The sequence below is a fragment of the Myotis lucifugus genome, unplaced genomic scaffold, assembly GCF_000147115.1.
Source record: "Myotis lucifugus unplaced genomic scaffold, Myoluc2.0 scaffold_57, whole genome shotgun sequence".
In the NCBI taxonomy this organism is placed as follows: Eukaryota; Metazoa; Chordata; class Mammalia; order Chiroptera; family Vespertilionidae; genus Myotis; species Myotis lucifugus.
In genome coordinates this window covers 604785-626603 of record NW_005871105.1, presented here as the reverse complement: position 1 = coordinate 626603, position 21819 = coordinate 604785, and the positions used below count along the sequence as shown (strand labels likewise).

At 38.7% G+C, this 21819-nt stretch overlaps 1 protein-coding gene across 1 annotated transcript in view; it reads left to right on the top strand.

Annotated features, from left to right (window-relative positions):
• UST (uronyl 2-sulfotransferase) overlaps positions 1-21819 on the top strand; it is a 167502-nt gene that overhangs the window by 39328 nt on the left and 106355 nt on the right. Inside the window, exon 5 of the mRNA XM_006089245.2 lies at positions 17664-17819. Within this exon, the coding sequence (XP_006089307.2) occupies positions 17664-17819 (156 nt within the window). The remainder of the gene's footprint in view (positions 1-17663; positions 17820-21819) is intronic.

Below are 21819 nucleotides of genomic sequence, written 5' to 3'. Positions count from 1 at the left end.
GGGGGACTCGGAACAGTTTCTCCAGCTTCACAATTTTGTCAAAGTCTTGGTGTGAGAAGAAACTGGCCCTTCTCTTTAGCTGTCCTCCTAGGCCAGTGATGGCGAACCTTTTGAGCTCGGCGTGTCAGCATTTTGAAAAACCCTAACTTCACTCTGGTGCCGTGTCACATATAGAAATTTTTTGATATTTGCAACCATAGTAAAACAAAGACTTATATTTTTGATATTTATTTTATATATTTAAATGCCATTTAACAAAGAAAAATCAACCAAAAAAATGAGTTTGCCTGTCACCTGTGACATGCGTGTCATTGGTTCACCATCATTGTCCTAGGCATTGCATTTTAGCAAAGCAACACCTTTGGCCCCAATTTTATCCCAAACACGAGGGAAACGGTCCAGTGTGTTGGTGAGCAGAGCCCTTCTGAGTTTGCCCTTGGCCAGCATGCTGGGTGGACTTCCCAGGAACATGTGTGTTTCTCAGTGCTTCACAGTTCCCCTCCGGAAAGGGAGCTTGGCCTGTGGGTAACAGGCCCAGATCCAACAGTCCTTTGCCACTCCCAGAAAGAAGTGACTGTGGGGTTCTTTCAGTGAGACTGTGGGTAGCGCAGTTGGTTAGAGCATCTCCTGATACATCAAAGTTTCGGGTTCCGTCCCGGGTCAGGGCACATGCAAGAATCGACAAATGAATGCATAGATAAGTGGAACAACAAATCGATGTTTCTGTCTCTATCGCTCTCTAAAAACAATAAAACTTTTTAAAAAATAAAATGTTAAAGAAAAAAAGATTTGTACTCCCTGGGACTGTGCTGGACTGACCAAAGGCATAATAAATGTTTTTGAGAGTCTAAAATAAGAGAAGCAGCATGGATCTGACTGCTTGATTCTATTACTTTGGGCATTAAACAAATTATTAAGTCTCAATTTTTCTTATGCTTATGTCACATTCCTCATGCGGACACAGATGCTCTGCATTTACCCCCAAGCTTTCACTACAGTTTTATGGAATTAGTCATGCAAACTATGTTGAATGACATGCCTTCATTTTTTTAGTTTCTTACTTACTAAACAAGATTTTTAAAATTTATTTCTATGAACTTGAGCTCCGTGTGTATGAGAAAGAGAGATTGATTTATACCCTAATGACTTGTCCCCCGAAGAAAGGCCAGAAGCGTCTGCAACGAGAAGAAGTTGATGCGAGCAGGACCTCGCATGTCTGAGGGAGCAGATGTTCGAGGTGCCGTCGGGGATCTGAGTTGAGCTGTCTACATATCTTGGGGAAAAACAGGCCCCCCTTTTTTTAAACGAGAAAAAAATTTTAAAAGAAAAGTGACAAACTCAAATGAAGGATTTGCAGCTCATAATGATGTGTTGACTTTTTACAAGAAAAAGAAAAAAGAAATCATTGCAGTTTATAGATTTTCTCCAAAGGTTTCCAACGTGTCAGTTGTTTGCAAACATATTGACCAGTGGAGGGAGTAGGGAAAGATGCCCAAGTCCCAATTCTAAATAAGTTACATCAAAGCTTATCAAGTATAACTCGTCTGAAGCTTCAAAGGAGTTGTTTATAAATTCCTGAAAAATAAAATTGCATTTCCAGCCTTAGATGTGAGCGATTCTCTGGATGGGCTCACTTCCCGTGATGGATTGGAGAACAGAGTATGGCCTTGAGAACAACTTACATGATAGGGCAAAAGTTGTGTACAGAACACATAACCTTCCAGGTGCAAGGTATGCAGCCTGGAGTCTAAGTGCACTTACAGTAAAGTTGGGGGAAGGGCATGTGGCTGAAGGACTCTTTAGATGTATGACGGAGCAAATTAGTGTGCTGTGTGGGTTGTTGTTTTTTTAAAAAATAAACCTAACACATCTTCAGGCAGGAGATTTACCATAACAGAGCAGATTAAAATCACTGTAGTGGGTTCCTTGGCTGCTGGTGCAGACGGATGTTTATAGCAATCCTGCCTCCTTAGCCAGCTTCCTTTGACTTCCAACCATATGTATTTTATCAACTACCCAGAAAAGAAAGCATCCTATTAAATGAAGAAAAAATTAAAACAGGGAAGGTCTGTATCAGTGAGAAATGTGTTTGGCAGAAGCAACAGAAAACCTAATTGCAGTGGCCCAGGCAGGTGAAGAGGCTTATCCCATGCAGCAAGCAGTCCAAGCCTGATGTAATGGCACGGCAGTGCCTTGGGAGAGCTATATATTTTCTTCTGTTGCCATCCTCGTTAGCTTGTAGATGTTAGCTTGTAGGATGATCATCACGCCTGTTTCCTCATCGTCACAATATGGCTGCTGCACTTCTCGCCATCTGTGTTCCACAAAGAAGAAGGAGTTGAACATCAAGACAGAAGATTGAAAAAGGATGCCAGATAAGTCAGTCCATTATTAAAAGATTTCTCAAAAGGCTAATTCAGCCATATCCACTTCTATCTCATTCATTGGCCAGAATTTGGTCACTGGATCACCTCCAGCTTCAAATGAATCTAAGCAGGTGAATACTTTTAGTTGGGTATGTTGTTATCTAGAATGAAACCATGATTCATTAGGATGGAAGAAAGAATATATACTTGGTAAGCAACATGCAGACTCTTCCCACAGATGATCATCATTTCAAAATGTTTTATGTAATTGATAATAGGTTTTGAAAAACTGGTTTTCCATATTAAAGGTGAGACTGTAGGCTCTAAAAGAAAAGTGACCATCAATACAAAAACAGAATATATTTACCTTCCAGAAAAGTATTCACTGAAGATATTAATGGTGCAATGCAATAATAATTGATCAATCAATCGTTATTGCATTCCTCTTATGTACTGGGCTAGGTCCTGTAGGAGAGAGAAAGAGAGAGAGAGAGAGAGAGAGAGAGAGAGAGAGAGAGAGAGAGAGAGAGAAAGTGAGGCCTCAGCCTTCCCAAGGTTAGTGAGTGGACTAGGTTGGCATTATAGGTTATAAGACCAATCAAAGAATTATAGAAATCTTCATGTGCTTAACTAAAGGATGAGTGAATGTAGACTCTATGTGGATTTCAGTTCAGAGATGTGGACTATCAGGATGGCCTAGAAGAGTTAGAGAGGGATTTGTAGAAGAAGTTGACTTTTAAAATAGGCTTATTCACCACTTTCTCAGACTACTAGTGAAGTCTCCAAGGTGGAAGTGATAAAAGCCCAAGTGTGACTGCTTAAACAAACATGAAATTGTGTGTGTCAATGTGTGTCAGTGTGTGTGTGTGTGTGTGTGTGTGTGTGTGTGTGTGTACATGCACACATGTGAAGCTATCTTGCTGGGGAGGGATAATATATTTACCCACATCACTAAAGTGTCTCAATCAGGTATGGCTGGATCCAGGGACCATCAGCCCTGGACTATTCTTACCTCCCAGTTCTTGGGCAGCCAAACTGTTAGGTAAGTCCTCTTTTTTGGTGGTTAAATGCCCACCCGCAGGTGCAGGCCTGACCCCAGTCAGAAAATTTTACTTTTAATAGACTCACAAAATCCTGAGATGATCACTATATTCATTGAATGAATGCACTGATTGACCATGACCAGTTCAAACACTCCCCTGATGCAGGATTTGAGGGCAGCCCTCCACATTCCTACAGACAGAGCAGGAGAGGGGTGATGCTCAAGGAAATGAGATACTGCTGCCGAGAGAAAAAGGAACTGACAATTAATTGTGTCAGGCTTGCAGCTAGTTTCCCATGAGATTGTGGATATGGTCATAAGCAAAGAAAGATAAATCACAAGCTGGTGTTTTAACAGGCAACAAAATAATGAGAATGGATTTTATTTATTGGTGGATTTACTTACTGCTTGGCTCATTCTCACACAATTTGAGGCCATCTATAGAAAATGTAAAATGAAATTATAAAATATCAAGGCCATGCAGAATATAAATTATAATAGAAACTGCAATATATAGAGACCATAGTTCCAAAATATTGCTGTACTTGAATAACCCTCAACTGTAGTTGAATTTCCTGGTAGTCAGCAGGAAAATGGGTCTGTAAGTGGTTACAAAATTCTCATTTTCCACAGAGCAGAAATATGTTAGTTTTTTAGATAGTGTAATGGATGAGAAAGCATGCATTTTGGTTTGAATGCCAGTTCTGCAGTTGACCTTGGACAAATCATTTCATTCCTCTAATTCTCATTTGTTCATCTTTTATATGGGAGTACTTGTACTCATGGTATTGGATTGCTTTACAAATTAAGTGAGATAATTGCATTTAAGGTTCCAAGAAATAAGAGCCCTGAGAAGACAAAAAAAAAGAAAGGAGACAGTGTGGGTCAATGACATCCTTATCACAAACACAGAACTGAATTGGATGATGCTGTATCTTACAGTGTCCCTTGATGATGACCAAGAACACGATGACAAACTGTCACTCAGTCAAACCACCTCTTGATGGTGCCAAGAAATGATGCCCCAATAGACAGCTTGTGATGGCCCAACTTGGTCTAAGACTTAAAAAAATCCAGAGTGTACAGAGAAATTATGGATTCGGTGTCCTTCAAACTATCTTTCTTACATATCAATTCTTCAGCCAGCCTTTGGATAAATTGAGCAGCTCTCTGTTCAGAGATACAGTCCGGGCGGGGGCCTGGAGTGGAGGCATTGGTGGATGATGAGCCCCTGTTCTTCAGGGATATAGGTTAGACCTCAAGCCTGAGACTGGCCCAGGAGGATGGTCATCCTGTTGGCAAGGACTGTATTTTACCCCACTGTCCCGGGGCCACTCTAGTCCCAGAGTTAGCAATGGACTCTTACAACCTGTGGCTCTTCCCCTCATTTCAAACTTCAGTTTCCTTTATTTTACCTCATTGATCTATCTCAACATAAACTCTCCTAACAAGGATCTTCTTACTGCTTATGCAGGTCCAATTCTTGACAATTATGGGCAAACACAGAAGTTTTACATGTGATGGGGGTTCTCTAGCTATAAAGACTATTGTTGCCCTATAAATTGTCTTTCTCTTTTTCTCGTTCTATTAGTAAAATCTTGAGAGATGTTGAATATTCATGTCAGTTTAAAAAGATTTGGGTGAATAATTTTAGAATTTCTTTTATTTAGCAATGTTTAATAGCCCGAATAACTCCCTATAGAAAACAGGGTGCTTCATCTATCTTGGTGGAAATTTCTGAAAAATCTGTTTACCCAGCACCAAGTAACAAATGAAAACAAATTAAAACCAACCTATAAATACTGTGGAAACAGACTCTCCATGACCAGATCCATGCTGATCTGGGTGAATTGTGTCTATATTATATGCCACACTTTTTCAAAATTCATTTATGAAAAAGTTGTACTTGTGAAAAGCCTCCAACATGTAGGCAGTATGACATTTCTTCATCTGAGAGCAATTTAAACATCTTGTTACCATCTATAGCTAAAAATACTGTATGAATTCCAGATTCTTGTGTGGAGTTAATCTTCCAGCTGAAGTTCACCTTGTTGCTAATTCTTCAACTCATTTCAATGCATGGAGGGGAGGGGTGGGTGATGTCATTTTATATCCCCTTCTCCAGCTATCAGCAAATTTTCCAGGGAGGGAAGAGCTATAGGGGTATATTGGAATACAGCCACCAAGTGGACCCTTGTCATCATTTAGAAATGTTTTCTGTGTCTGCCACTGTTCCTCCTTTTTCTGCAGCTGAAATTGGGATTTATGAAAGAGTGTTTGAAGAATTAAGAACAATAGGGCCTTTGAATACTTTGGTATAGCAGACCCTATTGGTTGCTTACCCTACATCCATTTCCCCAGTCTCCTCCTGTTTAGCAGAAATCTGATTTTGGTCAAATTCTACCCTGTGGGGAAGGTAACTCCATCCCCAGCTCCGGGGTGAATCCTGAGTAATTTAAACTTATAATAGTTGTCCCCTTTCCTTTGCTAATGGTTAGTTGAGATGTAAGCAGGTAGTTTAGATCTGGCCAAGGAAACATGAGGGAAAATTGTTCTCAGATCATAAAGGAAGGTAAAGTGTTCAGTTCTTAAAGGAAGCACCCAAGAAAGATATGCTTTTCTTTTCCTGAACTTTGTTATTCTGCAGGCGATGGCTGGAATTGCAGCAGCCATCATGCAACTTGAGAAAAAGCTAGTCTGAGGACAATGCTAACTTACTAAGCTAGCAGAGCAAGATAGAACAAAAATATGGAATGAATCCTAAATCTCCATACCTAAGGACTTCTGTTTTGAATGAGAATATATCTTTCTGATTGTTTGGATGGGGTTGGCTTTTTTGATACCCACAGACAAAAGCATCCTTTTTGATATATGGAGATATGACATAAAGTCATGTTGAAGCTACTTGTTCTTAGATGCTGCAGCTCCTCCATTTCCTGTCCTGTCTTTCTAAGTCCAGTGGGCAAGAGGGACAACACTAGCCCAGAGAGTTAATGATTTTTGCATGGTGTGTTTTCCTTGCATATTATACATGCAACACACACATATTCATGAATATAAAACATGCCAAGAAGCCAGCTCTATAGAGCCAAATAAAGCATGAAAGTTCCTTATTGATTCAAACCAACAAGAATTAGGTAGGTCTACTTTAGTAAAGGGAGAATGACTAAATTGAGGCTATACAATTTCAAGAGATACTAAGCCAAGTTCTCTGTGTGAAACTTCTCTGAGTCTCCCAGACCATTACTCCTTCTTCCTGTTCTTGAACCACTGTGTTCATATTTCTACTGGAGCACTGGCCACAGAGTATCAGAGCACAGGGTGCCAGTCTTTGATTCCCTTGTTACCTTGTGAGTTCATACAGGGAACATGTCATATCCTTTGTCGTATTCACTCATTTGACAACTATTTATTGAGTCTCTACTATGTGCCAGTATCTACTATGAGCTGGTACTGAAGATACAGTAGTAAAGGAAGCAGATGTGCTCCTATAATCATGGAATTTAGAGTCTAGTGTCAGAGACAATCATATCACCACAATAATCAATTAGCTTATTGCTGATAATCAACTGACTGGCACTCAGTAATTATCTGTTGAATTCAGTCACGGAATTTTCAATATTTCACGTAGCCTCCTATCCTCCCAGAGGTCCGCCGAGGTTCATATTGTGGGAGAAAGGCTCCCAGAAGCAATGGGCAAGCTCTTTTCAAGCCTCTGCTTGCAGCGTGTTTACTGGTCTCACTGGCCAGTCGCATGGCAGGCCCATGGTCCATGTGGGAGGAGGTTCCACTCTGCATGAATATGGGAGGTGGGATTGGTCAGGGCTCTTGACTGTACTGATCTACCACACTATTTTAAAGTGTGGGTTATGTTATAAAACCTGAAACTTTGCCAAGGAATTTAAACAATGGTCATTTGAATCCAAGAATAAGTTTCTTTCTACAAACTCACACTCAAATTAAACTTCTATTCAGACATTTTAAATGAAAAATGATTGTGTGGTTCACAGTGAACAGTGGATCTAAGCCTTTAGTCTTAAAATCTTTACAGAGTGCTTTGATGAGAGAGAGGAATATAGGCAACCAAGCGTGGCTGTTCCCCCAGCCTTTGTACTATTTTCCATGGGGGCAATGTTCTCTTGTCAAGTTTTCAATGAGAATAATTGACTCTTCTTTCATCCCCAACATCCAGAGGAGACCATTCTAGATTGAATGGTTGGCCCATGCCAGCAACACCTGCTCTAAATGATGAAACTTACAATCAATAATCAACACTTCTCCTTTATTGCATTGTAACAAATGAATTTTTAGATTGGGCTCAGAGTATAAATTCCTAGCTAAAAAAAGAATCAGACAAATATGAAGAAATAAAGCTTAACTTAAGCAGACTCTTAAATCTTGAAAGTCTATATAAAATGTCTATGCATGTTTTATTTGGGGAGGTGTGTGATTAAGAGAAAATATGTTACGGATCTGAATGAAAAGTTAAACTAAGTATGGGGGTCTGGTGGAAAGATTATTGACCTAAAGGTATCAGCATAATTCCATATTCTGGTCCAAAACTTAATGTAAAAAGTCAATTGAGTTGTTTAACACTAAAAATGGAACAGCTCCAGTTCTAGCACTAATTTGAGGATCGTGCATTCTCTGTTCTAACTGGGAAATCTGCGACTCTCATTTTCAGAGTTGTGTTTAATAAGGACTGTGGATCATGGAATACATAGCATATAAGAAGTCCCAGAAATGTCTGGAATTGGTCCAGATTTACTAAAACATTACTTATAGTGCCTTTGAGTTGAACAAAACACACAAGGCATAAACACACAAGGATGAGGGTTAAATAGGTGTTCCAAACCCACACTGGGTTTCCCCATTTCATGTTGATTATAAAAGCCATAAAGAAGGTTTTAAAGGCTCTTATAAGAGTGGGCAGAGGTCCTATGCACAATGCAGTAGGGTTATCATACATGTAGAGAAGCAAGTCCAAGTCCTGTGCAAACACTTGGAAATATTTTTTCAGTGTGATCTAGTCTCTGAAACTTTTGCATCCTCCTCATTCTGCTCGTGTTTTATACCTGTGGCATATGCACCTCATTTCTCTATTCTGTCAAACATATGAGTGTCCCATGGTCTCAGATTTCTATGGATTAACCCTAGGTTTGAACTTTAGAAACTGTAATGTACTAGAAATAAGACACCCAGATTATGGCCTTCTTATCTGTGATTTGTGTCCTGACCAGAGAATGAAGCATAAAGAAAGTTGCAGAATTAAAAGCGAATCTGTCTTATCTCAACATGCATATTTTCTTCACATTTGTCAATATGAAGTTTGAAATATTCATCTTCCTGTCCCTGGAATTGATGGCATTTTATGAAGGTCATCTGAAATTTGAGTTTTTAATCCAGCTGGAAGTCACATTTTTCTGAAGAATACCTTAAAGCTCAACTATGATAGTTTAATCAGTGCATCCAAAAATTATTTCTGGCTCCTTGTGAAAATTGCTTTTTTGTATGAGGTTTCTGTTTCAGCATGCCGGGTATTACATTCCTGGGAACAGCGTAATGATGCTGTACATGGTGGAGATAAGGACATTAGCTAGACCAGAATGAAATGAATATTTAGAAGTGCAGAGTACCATTCAGATAACTCCCTGAACATGTGCAAGTATTGTGTATCCCTGTCTGAACATCATGCAGTGTGAACAGAAGGAGCCTTGAAATCAACCGATTCAGTACCCCCAGTTTACACTTGAAACTTTGGCCCAGAGAAGTTGTTCATGGTTACTTATTCAATGTCACCCAACAAGTTTGGCTAAGGGGATAGCCAGAATGTCATGACTTTCAGTCCAGGGAACTTTCTCCCCTTCCCCATGCTTTTTCTTATGTGATATAACAAATAAGATTATTTCAAAATATGAGTGTACAAAAATTGATGGACTTTCTTTATAGTTCTAGGAGACAACCAAAAGATAAGTAATTCATAGGACAGCAAAACTAAATGATAAATATGACAGCATTGATTCAAAAACAATATTTAATAGTATTTTTATCCCAATAGTCTATCTACTTAATAGGCAGATAGATATTTATTAATTATCCACTATGCACGTGCCAGATAGACCCAGGCTATTATAGGAATAAAACAGATGGGTTTGTAAAGGATTTATAGCTATGTTTGTCTTTTGGAGATAGAATTTGATATGGACCTATTGCAAATAGAAGCAGGAGAAAAGAAGAAGGCATATGGCTCAGGTTTGGCAAGGCTTCTGGGAGAATGGGTTATTAATAATTAGGGTTGTCGTTTGCAGAATGACAATGAGGGAAACTAGAGTTCTTTAATGGGTCCTCTATATTTCCTCCTCTTGAATGGCGGAAATGAGCCCAGGGGTCTAGAGAGTCGATGGTGATTAGAAAACAGATGAATCTGTCCGGAGACCTAGAATGGCTCGCTGGGCAAAAGCCAGTAAGAATCACTGCCAAGTTCTGGAAGGTACCCCTGGAAGGTGGAGCCCTGTGCAGCCTCTGATATTTGGAGATGGTCTTATCAAAACAAAACAAAACAAAACAAAACAAAATAGAGAGCTTGGAGTGATTAAAACTGGAAAATAAGACAAGCATAAAGGTAGATTTATTATACAACACGCCCAAACAAAGATGGGACATGTACAGAAATGCACCAAGGTTCCAAAATAGAACCGTGAATGCCATGGAGCTGGAATCTGTGTCATCTGCACAAATTACTGGAACTTGTTTTTTTCCTACTTTTCTTATGAATGTATTTGACAAGGAAAATGTCAATACCCAGTTTGAATTTTTAAGGGATTTCCAGGTTACATCTTGATAACAGCATCAACTAAAATTAATCATTTAGTAGCCTCAGCAGAGAGCTTCATTTATTGGGTTACAGTCCAGCCTGCTCCTTTTACTGCTGAGGAAAGTATGGTGCACCACAGTGTCCTAGGAAACTGGAACATAAGGATTCCCTGAATGGATTTAACTGCTCAGAGTCCTATGGACAGCGAGTGGCAGAACTCTTCCTGAGTCCAAGCCTCACAAAGCCCAGGTAGTGAGTCTTCCTCCACCATCCACCCCCCAATGTACAGGTGCTGATCATGAAGCACAAGTTTATTTATCAAAGAAAAACATTTTATTCTTAGCATATTATTACTACTGAGGGATTAATGCTTTGACAGTGTTAGGTATAAATTTCAGCTAATCTAAACAGTTCATCAGCACACCTGTTCTCTAGTCATTCTACTCGAGGAGGCATTGACTGTAGTGTGAGTGTATTTGTCTGGTTAATCGTGGCCTTTTAACTATGGGTGAGAGCCATTGGCATACCAAGGAGACCCAAGAAAGACATGACATGCCTTTCACCGAGTCCCCTCCAGTACCATGCAGGCAACCCTCTCCTGACCTCACTTCCTCCAAAGGCTGCGGTTAACATGGAAGGCCAGCCTCCTGACCCACATCCTAGACTCTCCGTTTCAGTTAGTCTTAGAGTGGGGCCCAGAAGTCTTGAGTTTTTAAAGTTCATAGGTAATTCAAATATATAGCCATTTGGGAACCTCAGCTTGTAACATACTGTATTAAGTGTCATTTTGCAAAGACTTAAAAGTGAGATTAATGGTAATTCTTCCAATAAGACCAGTCCCCAGAGAGCCCTCTAAATCATAGAAAGTTTTGGTCCAGACCAACTTTGCTTTTTACCTAAAAGGTCTTCTTTCTCCCATTCCCGTTTCAAAGCTGGGATAAGCTATTGAAGTTGTGGATGTCATCTGGTGGTGGTTACTGCTGTGCTAGGGGTTTTGGAAAGACTTCTGTTTAATTGGCATGCTCCCCACAAGCCTGCCAGGCCCTGGGGATATGTGGCATGTGCAGAACTTACAAGGCAGGCGACATAAAAGTATGTAATTCATAGAGTGAACTATTTTGGAGCTCCCTTCACTCCTACAAATTGGTCATAAAATAAAAACCACAGACATAACATTCTTATAACCATAGTTGTCAAGAATGAAGATTCATTTGGGGAGGGGGTGAGTGATGAGGGCCTTTGGTGTGTACTTCTTTATAGGATACCCCCCAAAAAGAGTAAGTATTTGAAATTTGTGTGCAAATGATAATAGGAATGTTTGATTTGGGGTATAGTTTTCTGCAAGTATCTATTGAAGAAAATGGGGATTTTTGAGGTTGATCTTAAGAAGTCTATAGAAGTCTTTTCATAGTCACTATCATTGGAGGGTATTGTTTTGATACACATGTCAAGTGCATTTAGGATTTCATGCACATTTTTCTATGACTCTTTTCAACTTTTTCCTTTCCCAGTGGAAGTGGTTCTTAGTATCCGAGGTAGCTGGGACTGGACTTCCTGTGATAGATTAGGGGAAGGAGTGAAGGGAAGACTACATCCTCCTGCTCTTCTTCCCCCATTAGCTGCTTTGAAACACTGGGCTTTCATTAGCTACTAAAGTACATCCTCAGGAAGGAGAAAGAGAGGCTGGCTAATCCACTCCTGTGGGTTCCGACTGAGTGTTCCAGGGTCCTGGGTAGTGGATGAGCTATGGCCAGTGATACTGGTCGTGGTAGGTGACTATTGAAACATATCATTTAATGAGATTAGATATATTCAAGATGTAACAAAAGAAAATAGTATCTCCATCACAGAAGTCAAACTTTTCCACCCTTTGAGGTTATCGTATGCTAGAGGCCCAATGCCTGAAAATTCGTGCAAGAGTAGAGTAGGCCTTACTTCCCCCGGCTGCTTGAACCAGTTTCCCTTCTGCACCTGGGACCCAGGTTTCCCACCTCTGGCTGCCTGCAGGCAACCGGGACCAGGGCTGGCTTCCCTCCGGCCCCGGCTTCGCCAGGAAGGACATCTGGAAGACGTCTGGTCTAATTAGCATATTACCCTTTAATTGTTATAGATTATATAGAGTGTCATCTTAGGGTTCAGGAGAACTGAGAACTGGGCTTTAGTTGTTACATTCCACTTTTGAGCTTTGTAACCTTGAAATTGCCAGCTGTAGTTTACACATCTAAAAATAGTCCTAACATAAACCTCACAGAGTACTTGAGAGGGTGAAGAGACAATATAAAGAAAAGCTCTAGCCAAGACAAACACAGATTGGGCTGGGGGTGAGTGATACAGGGTGGTGGTGTGGGGGTGGTGGTGGTGGGTGGATGATGGATTATTCTAAATTGCTTCTAGATCTCAAACTGTTGTTCTATGATCTATCATCTGTGGGAAGACTGGGACATACAGGGGAGTCACGTAGGTGCTATTAATGGTGCTTAAATTATTGGGTAACTTGAACTCCTAGAGAAAGGCACGGCTAGAGTAAAGGCAGTTATGCTGTTTGATTCAGGATTGTTAACAAGGATTCAAAGGGTTTACATGGCACAGCGCCTGGGACAGGGTCAGGCTCACCCATTCATAAAGATCAGTCCCTTTTCTCACCATCATTCCAGAAAGTACACTTCCAATAAAAGATGTCAATGATTTTTAAAGCAGACCTTCAGGAGAAATCTGTAGTTCTACCAAAGGCAGGGATGAATCAACTTGTACTGTTGTTAATTTTAATACTTTATCCAACATCAACACAGTGAGTTGGCCTGCCTAAATTTGTCAATTTCTAGGACATTCCACAGATTCTTTTTAAAAAATGACTTAAAAGCCTCACCCTAAATTTGAGAGAGGTTTCTGTTGGTGATAGTGTACACCGTGTTTTCAAAAGTCACAAGACTGATTCCTAAAGCTCTATGTTCATGCTCTGTAGCTGTATGTTAGTGTTTAAAGAAATAGTAAAAACGGAGCCACAGTGGGGATGTTAAGTTCTCTCTTCTTTTTACATATTATTGTAGATAGAGCTGCAGGAATAATGCAATGATTTTTCTTTTCTTTTTTATTATTATTTTTTAAATATATTTTTATCGATTTTTTACAGAGAGGAAGGGAGAGGGATAGAGAGTTAGAAACATCGATGAGAAAGAAGCATCGATCAGCTGCCTCCTGCACACCCCCTACTGGGGATGTGCCCGCAACCAAGGTACATGCCCTTAACTGGAATCGAACCCTTCAGTCTGCAGGCCGATGCTCTATCCACTGAGCCAAACTGGTTAGGGCAATTTTTCTTTTTATATATTCTTTTAAAATAACAAATATGTACAACTATTATTTGGGAGCTTCCCATAAGACTAATGAAATAATTGAAATGAACATATTTTAGAATCTAACTAACCAATAATCTAAAGTTAAATAACATCTTTAGCTCTTAGCAAAAGGGTATAGATAGATAGTAAGCCTGCTACTGTATGGATTACCCAAGAAATTAAAGAGGTATTAACTATTTTCACCTATGGTTTCTAAGTAAGTGTCTCAATTCTTCATTTAAATCTTCTACGATATACCTATGCTCTTAGAATAAAGTACTTGGTATGTAGTAACTCAAAACTTCTAGGTCATCAATTCATTTATAACAAATTCTCCCTTGCTGTTCTGTGCTGTGGTAGAAGACAAGGAAAAATACATTCACCCAAATTCTTGAGCAGTTTATTTCTCCAAAGAAATAAAAATTTGTGTTTATGTTGGCAGCTCTATCATAACCACAGTCCATACCCCAGCCTGGTTACTATGGAATTTCAACTTACAAACACTATTAATATCAATGCATCAATCATAAAGCCCAGTTCTACTTCCCTGGGTCACAACCTCATAACTAAGAACTAAATGATTTATCTGACTATCTGAACTTCTGTAGTCAGTGACAGAGAACAGATTTTTTGGATACTTATTGATTGAACCATAAGTAAAATGACCTGTTATAATGACTATCTTTTTACCTTGATGACTTTTATTAGCATTTGATCGGAAAGGTCAACTGTATTTGAAGATTCTCCTGGTCTCACATTTTAGCAGAATCATTGTGTTAATTAGTGTCAAACAGTCTGTTTAAATCCGTCAAGCTGGCCCAGCTGGTGTGACTCAGTGGTAGAATGTCGACCTGTGAACCAGGAGGTCACAGTTTGATTCTCGTTCAGAGAACATGCCTGTGTTGTGGCTCAATCCCCACAGTGCAGCCGATCAATGATTCTCTCTCATCATTGATGTTTCTATCTCTCTCTCCCTCTCCCCTCCTCTCTGAAATCAATTTAAAACAAAAATCCCTCCAGCTGCCAAGAACCAATGTCTATAGAGGGTCTCTATTAGGGGTGGGGAAACTTTTTTCTGCCAAGGGCCATTTGAATATTTATAACATCATTCACAGGCCATACAAAATTATCAACTTAAAAATTAGCCTACTATATTTGGTCAAACATTGAATTAACTCACCCCTAATGTCTTGGCAGGGCCAGACCAAATGATTTTGTGGGCCTTATAGGGCCCGAGAGCTGGATATTCCCCACCTCTGCTCTAAAGCTACAAGGTGTGTTCTAGGCACTGTAAGGACATCTAATAGGAGATACTGATTGGCCCTAAATAAACAATGACACACACACACACACACACACACACACACACACACACACACTGGAAGAACTATATCAAAATGGTACAGGACTGGTTGCTTAATGAGTGATACTATGTTTTACTCTAATGACAATTAGCCTTTAAGCTCCAAATTTATGAAATGATACTCTGGATATAAAATATGTCAGGAAAATAAGTAAACCTACAATTACAGAACAAAATTTAAAACTACATGCAGACAGCAAGTTTAGGGTATGTTTATGTTGTATTATATTCTTTAACTTTGGGCCTTTTTATGGTCTTCTGTTATTAATATGAGCTGAATGAAAGAAACCGTGGAATATCATTTGTCAATTGTTGCTCAAGGCTAGCGTTCAAAATTGAAATAATATCTTTATTGGGGATATAAATATTTAATCAGATGCTTTTCATAATGACTTCTAAGTCTATCAAGTTCATTATAACTGAACAATAGGAAAAACAGGAAATAAAAGGCATCCAAATTGAAAAGGAAGAAGTAAAGCTTTCTCTGTTTGCAGATGACATGATCATGTATATAGAAAACCCTAAAAAGTTCATAACCCTCAAAAAACTATTAGAGCTAACAGATGAGTCCAGCAAGATTGCAGGATATCAGATCAATATAGAAAAATCAATTGTATTTCTATTAATGACAAATCCATTCCAAATGAAATTAAGAAGACAATTCCATTTATAATACCATCAAAAATAATAAAAAGAGTGAAGGCTTGTACACTGAAAACTGTAAAACATCAATGAAGCAAATTAATGGAGAACTAAATAAGTGGAAAGACATCCTCTGTCATGGATTAATATTATTAACATGGCAATAGTCTCCAGGTGGATCCACAGATTCAACACTATCCCTATCAAAATCTCAACTGCCTTTTTTGCAGAAATTGACCATCTTATCCTGCAATTCATATGGAAATGCAAAAGGTCCAGAATAGCCCGAACGATCTTGAAAAAGAAGAACAAAGTTGGAGGGACTCATTCTTCCTGATTTCAAAACCTATAACAAAGCAATAGTAATCAAGACTGTGATACTGGCATAAGGATCAATGGAATAGAATTGGGAGTCCAGAAATAAAGCCATATATTTTTGGTTAGCAGATTTTCATTTCACAGTTAAATGGAGAAAGAATTGTCTTTTTAATAAATGGTGCTGGGACAAAAGGATATTCATATGCAAAATATGAAGTTAGATCACTAGCTCATACCATACATAAAATTAACTCAAAATGAATCAAAGACCTAAATGTTAGCACTAAAACTATAAAACTCTTAGGGGGAAATATAAGTGTATATCTTTGTGACCTTGAGTTAGACAATGGTTTCTTAGATAGGACATTAAAAGTACAAGCAACCAATAACTCCAAATTGGACTCCATCAAAATTAAAAATTTTGTGCTTCAAAGGCCATATCAAGAAAATGAAAAGACAACCCTTAAAATGAGAGAATATATTTGCAGATCATATATTTGTAAATTCAGACTAAATGTAGAACTCTTAAAACTCAACAATAAAAGGATAAATATCTCAATTTTAAATGGGAAAATAATTTGAATAGACATTCCTCTAGGGTAAATATACAAATGGCCAACAAGTGTATAAAAAATATACACACCAACCATTATTGGTCATCGGGGAAATGCAAATCAGAATGACAGTGAGATACCAGTTAACATCCATTATATGGCTATAATTAAAGAACAAACCAGGCAATACCAAGTGGTGGCAAGGATGTGGAGAAATTGGAAGTCTCATGTGGTGCCAGTGGAAATATAAAATGGTGCAGCTGTATTAAAAAGAGTTTGGCAGTTCTTCAAAAAATTAAACATAGAGTTACCGTATGATCCAGCAATTTCACTCCTAGGATATGTTCAAGGTGAATCAAAAACATATGTCCACATAAAAACTTACACACAAATGTTTATAGCATCATTATTCCTACTAGCCAAGAAGTGGAAACAATTCAAATGTCCATTGACTGATGAATATATAAACAAAATACAATGTAATATTATTCAGCCATATGAAGGAATGAAGTACTTACTGATTCATACTACAACATTGATGAACCTTGAAAACATTATGCTCAATGAAAGAAGCCAGACACAAAAAGCCACATATTTTATAATTCCATTTAAATGAGATGTCCAAAATGATAGAGGCAAAACCATAGAGACAGAAAGTAGATAAGTGCTCTCAGGGGGCTAAAGTAGTGGAGGAAACGAAAAGTGACTGCTAATGGGCATAGAGTTTCTTTCGGGGTGACCAAGTGTTCTGGAGTTAGATAGCGGTGATGGTTCACAATTTGGTGAATATACTAAATTGTCCACTTTAAAGAGTGAACTTTATTATGTGTAAATTATGTCTACATAATTTAAAATTGCTATGTTTTTTCTTCAGCACTCTATACATTAAGTTTTAATAAAGCATAATACAACTTGCAAAAGAATGTGATCATTAAAGCACATATTTATATATTTTGTTTCTAAGAAAAACAAGTTCCATGAGCAATCTTATAGGTGGCATGAAATCTGACCAGTTTTTAGTATCAGTGTAGACAGTGAGACAATGAGTCCAGCCTTCCTTCGAGTTACACTGTGAAGGTAAATACGGATTCATCACTTCTGTTCTCTCATTAAGTTCATGCGGATCCTTTGGGTGTAGGTTGATTAAACATTTATTGTTCTGAAGTTGAGGGAAGAATCCTGAGTATTTTAACCCCAAAGTCTCTATGTGCTCTTTCCTTCCTTCCCAGGTGCTGCCCTTCCCCAGCCAGGTGGTGTACAACAGAGTTGGCAAGTGTGGGAGTCGCACTGTGGTCTTGCTTCTGAGAATCTTGTCAGAGAAGCACGGATTTAATTTGGTCACGTCGGACATTCACAACAAAACCAGACTTACTAAAAATGAACAAGTAAGTTGTCTTTGGCCACGGTTAAACTGTACTTTGCTTCGATTCATTGGTGTAATTAGTGGGTGCCTTACAGGACATCCTTCAAACCCTGACGGATGCATACCAGATTTGCAGCTTCATAATGTATATTTGTCAGCGTGTGGAAGGAAGTTTAAGTTAAGTGTTCTGGTGGTGGTCTTTAAGCCAGGAAGTTTCTGAGAAGGGATACTTTTGTTAGACCAAAGGATAGTGTGCACTCATCATTGTTTATTTAGCTAAAAGTAGCAATGCATAAATCTCAGATCGTTACACCACTGAGCTGTAAATAATGCTGACATCCTGATGGCAAAAATAAGAAAGATTTATTTTAATATTTCTTCTTCTATATTTGCTCACAAGTATCCTAGGAACCTGACTGGTCAATGAGGGCAAAAGCTTCCTGTTATGATCAGCTCAGGGGATCTTGCGCTTCCACAGCAGCATTTGGCATATTCAGTGGCAGCAAAAGAATCATCCCATTTCCCAGGGACAGTTCTGTCACAATATAGCCGAGCCATACAAGTGGACATACCGGTGGTAAAGTCTGCTCTACATTCTGCCTGGAAGCTATGCAAACAGATTCTACTTTATAAGCTTGTACAAAAGTAGAGTCCATAGTCTCTATTGGGGCACTTTGCTGATATAGCACAGTTAGGCCTAGTGCTCTCAAGGTCATTTTACAGGGTCCAGTTTGTTAGCTTATCTCACAAAGTTGGCTTCTGTGCCTTTAGTACTTAAGGATGGATGAATAGCCACCAGTATAAGGCAGGGTTTTCGAGAGAACAGAACCAGTAGGATGGAGATATCTATCAATTATCAATAAATAGATATAAAAGGAGATTTATTATGAGGAATTGGCTCACACAATAATGGAGACTGAGAAGTCCCATGATCTGCCATCTGTAAGCTGGAGACGCAGCAAAGCCATTGGTGTAATGGAGTTCAAAGGCCTGAAAACCAGAGGAGCCAATGCTGTAAGTCCCAGTCGAAGTTATAAAATGAAATGTTCCAGCTTAAACATTGAGTCAGGGAAAAGGGGGCAAATTCCTCCTTTCTCCACATTTTGTTTTATTCAGAGATTGGGTGATGCACACCCACATTGGGAGAACAATCTCCTTTACTAAGTCCATGGATTCAAATGCTAATCTCATTCAGAAACAGCCTCACAGACACCCCCAGAAATTTTGTGTAATCTGGGCCTCCCTTGGCCAGTCAAGTTGACACATAACATTAACCATCACACCACCCAATGATTTTCTAAGTTTGGAGAATAAATAAAACACGTGGTTTACTATCAGGTTGAGGCCACAATTATGGAAATTTCCACCCATGTCCACTTCTTTCTGGTAAAGCCTCACAAAGAAAGGGAATTTACAATGGCCTTTATTTCTCTTTTTTCATGGGGACATTGGGACAGTTTTTAAGACAATAACATAACCAACAGGACTTGCGATAAACCAATATATTTAGTGTCTCCCATAATATAGAGATCAATATGTCCACTCCTTTGAAAAGAGTCTCTGAGTATCAAGTCCAAAAAGTCCATCAACAATAAATATTTTGAGATTATCCCTTGAAGCTTCTATAGTAGGCTGTCAATAGAAAATTATATTTGGTGACATTTAAGGATATCACATTTTATCAATGAGTTTAATAGGGGTATGTTCTCAGATTTCCTTATCTGATTGAAGAGTTAATATGAGGAGGCTGGTCATGTCCTTTTCACTACCTGAAAGAAAGTGACTGTACATTAATAGCCTATGTAGTTGCAATTTTATTATAATTATGAACTTTGGTTTTCCTTGGAGTACTTGAGTCTGCCTATCAGATTACACCTAAATATTGCTATGTGTGGAAACTATGCCCAGTTCTCAGAAGCCTCATAAAACACAGCAGCTCAATTTCAGTTCCCACTGCTGATGAGATGCAAACAATACAGCAAGGTAACTGAAGTGTTAGGCATTGAGATGTTCGGGAATGCCCTAGAAGAGAGAGCACAAAATATAACATTTAAATATACTGTGTGATGTTCACAAATAAACAAACCCACTTTGTTTCCTACGAGGAACCGTCTGGAGAAAGTAAAATACGGTTGCAACTGTCACGAGAAAGATTTAGATGAAAATTTAACAGTAATTGAATAAAGGTGTATAAATTGCTGCCCCTAGAGAAGGGTTAAAGACAAAGTCATCTTTGTCCTCTAAAATAGAAGTAAGCTCTCATCTGTTTGGAATGATTGGCTTGTCTGGAAGCCAGCGAATAGACTAGACAATCTCTTAAGGTTCTTTCCAGCCCTGTGATTCTGTGATATATTTATACAACTTCTAGCATAGTCTCTATGTAGTGCAGTTGAAACATTTCTGATTCCTGTGGTCAGTATGAACCAGAATATATTTCATTACGTAGTTACTCCAGATTCCTATTAAATTATAAGGCAAGTTTTAAAAACTCAAGGGAAAGGTAAAGATATGGTAGGAAAAACAAATAAGCAATTTCGATGTAAAAGCAAACGATAGCGACAGTGGCCTCTGTGCAGCTCGCTGACCGGGCTGTGACACGCAGGAGCCAGGACATGGCATGACAAGAAACCAAGTTTGAAGTAGCTTAAGAATGTTTAAAGAAACTCTTTTCCTTATTATATGTATTCTTTTACTAAAGTTTCAAAGCGCATAAAACAAGCGGAGAAAAAATATTATTTTAACCTAATATATTCAAGAACTAATTTGTGGTATGAATAGCTCCTCTTCTTGGTAATTTATTAAAGGAAAGGGTTGGGGGAGTGATTTAGGAGAGGAGTTAAAATTTTTAAAGTCAGTGGTTCTCAACATTAAACAGTAGAACTCTGAAAATGTGTTCCCATGGAAACATTGTTCTATGGAGTTAATAACACTTTACTTCAGGTGCAGAATAGACTGGCTCCTGTGGGCTGGCCCAGGACTCTATCCACCATGTAGAACATTGATTTTATGAGGAAATGTGTTCCAGGTTCCAAACTGCTGACTTACAAATGAACTTTGGAATGCTATTCACTTATGAGACTTGAATTATCTATACCATTTCATTCATAGACATGGGCACGCCACTCTGGCCAGAGTCAAATTCATGCCCATGTATACATTTCTCACTATAGGGTAGCTGTGACATCTCTCTCTCGCTCTCTCTCTCTCTCTCTCTCTCTCTCTTTCTCTTTCTCCTCCCCCCCTCTCTCTTTCTCTCTCTCTGTCTCTCCCCACTAAATTTAAAAAATGTACACAGTATTTAATAACATAAGACACTGAAGGGATTACTAAAAAGGAAAGGGAGCATGCAGACACCAAATGTTAGAATGCCTATAAAAATCCCATTACATCTGCTGCATAGACATAGAAATACCTTTGAAGTTACTATTTGAGAAAACTCCGCCCCAACAGAAAAGCAAGGACAGCTGCTGAAGGCCAAATGTCAGAACTTTCAGGGCGTTGATGCAAACCATGGTGACATCATCTCATTTACGCTCTAAAACCAGGTTTCGATTTCTTGGGATCGCTTAGATAAGCTCGTGGAATTGCATACACTTTGAAAGACATGGGGTGTGATTTCCAAAGGACTCATAACCATTTTTGTTAATGGTCTGATGCTATTTTTCAGAACATTGTTCTCAGGACAATGAAAGTCAACGTGTTGCAGGCATATCATAGACATAGGAATTCAAAATTATTGCATTCTTGTTGGAGAAGGGCAAAAATCGTTGACATAGGAGCCCAAAAGATCAAGAAAAAAATAGTTTTACTCTCTTCTTTATATTGAAGCTACTTAGGATTACAAAATTGGAAATAGCATTTACTCCATGGTAATTGTTTTCCTTCATTATTTTACTTAAGTCTTTTGGACCTAAAACCAGTGCGCAGGTATGAGAAAACGGAGACAATCAGATTGTCACTTTCAGAATGGAATGGAATAGAATAGGATAGAATAGAATAGAATGACTACCTGTGGCACCTGC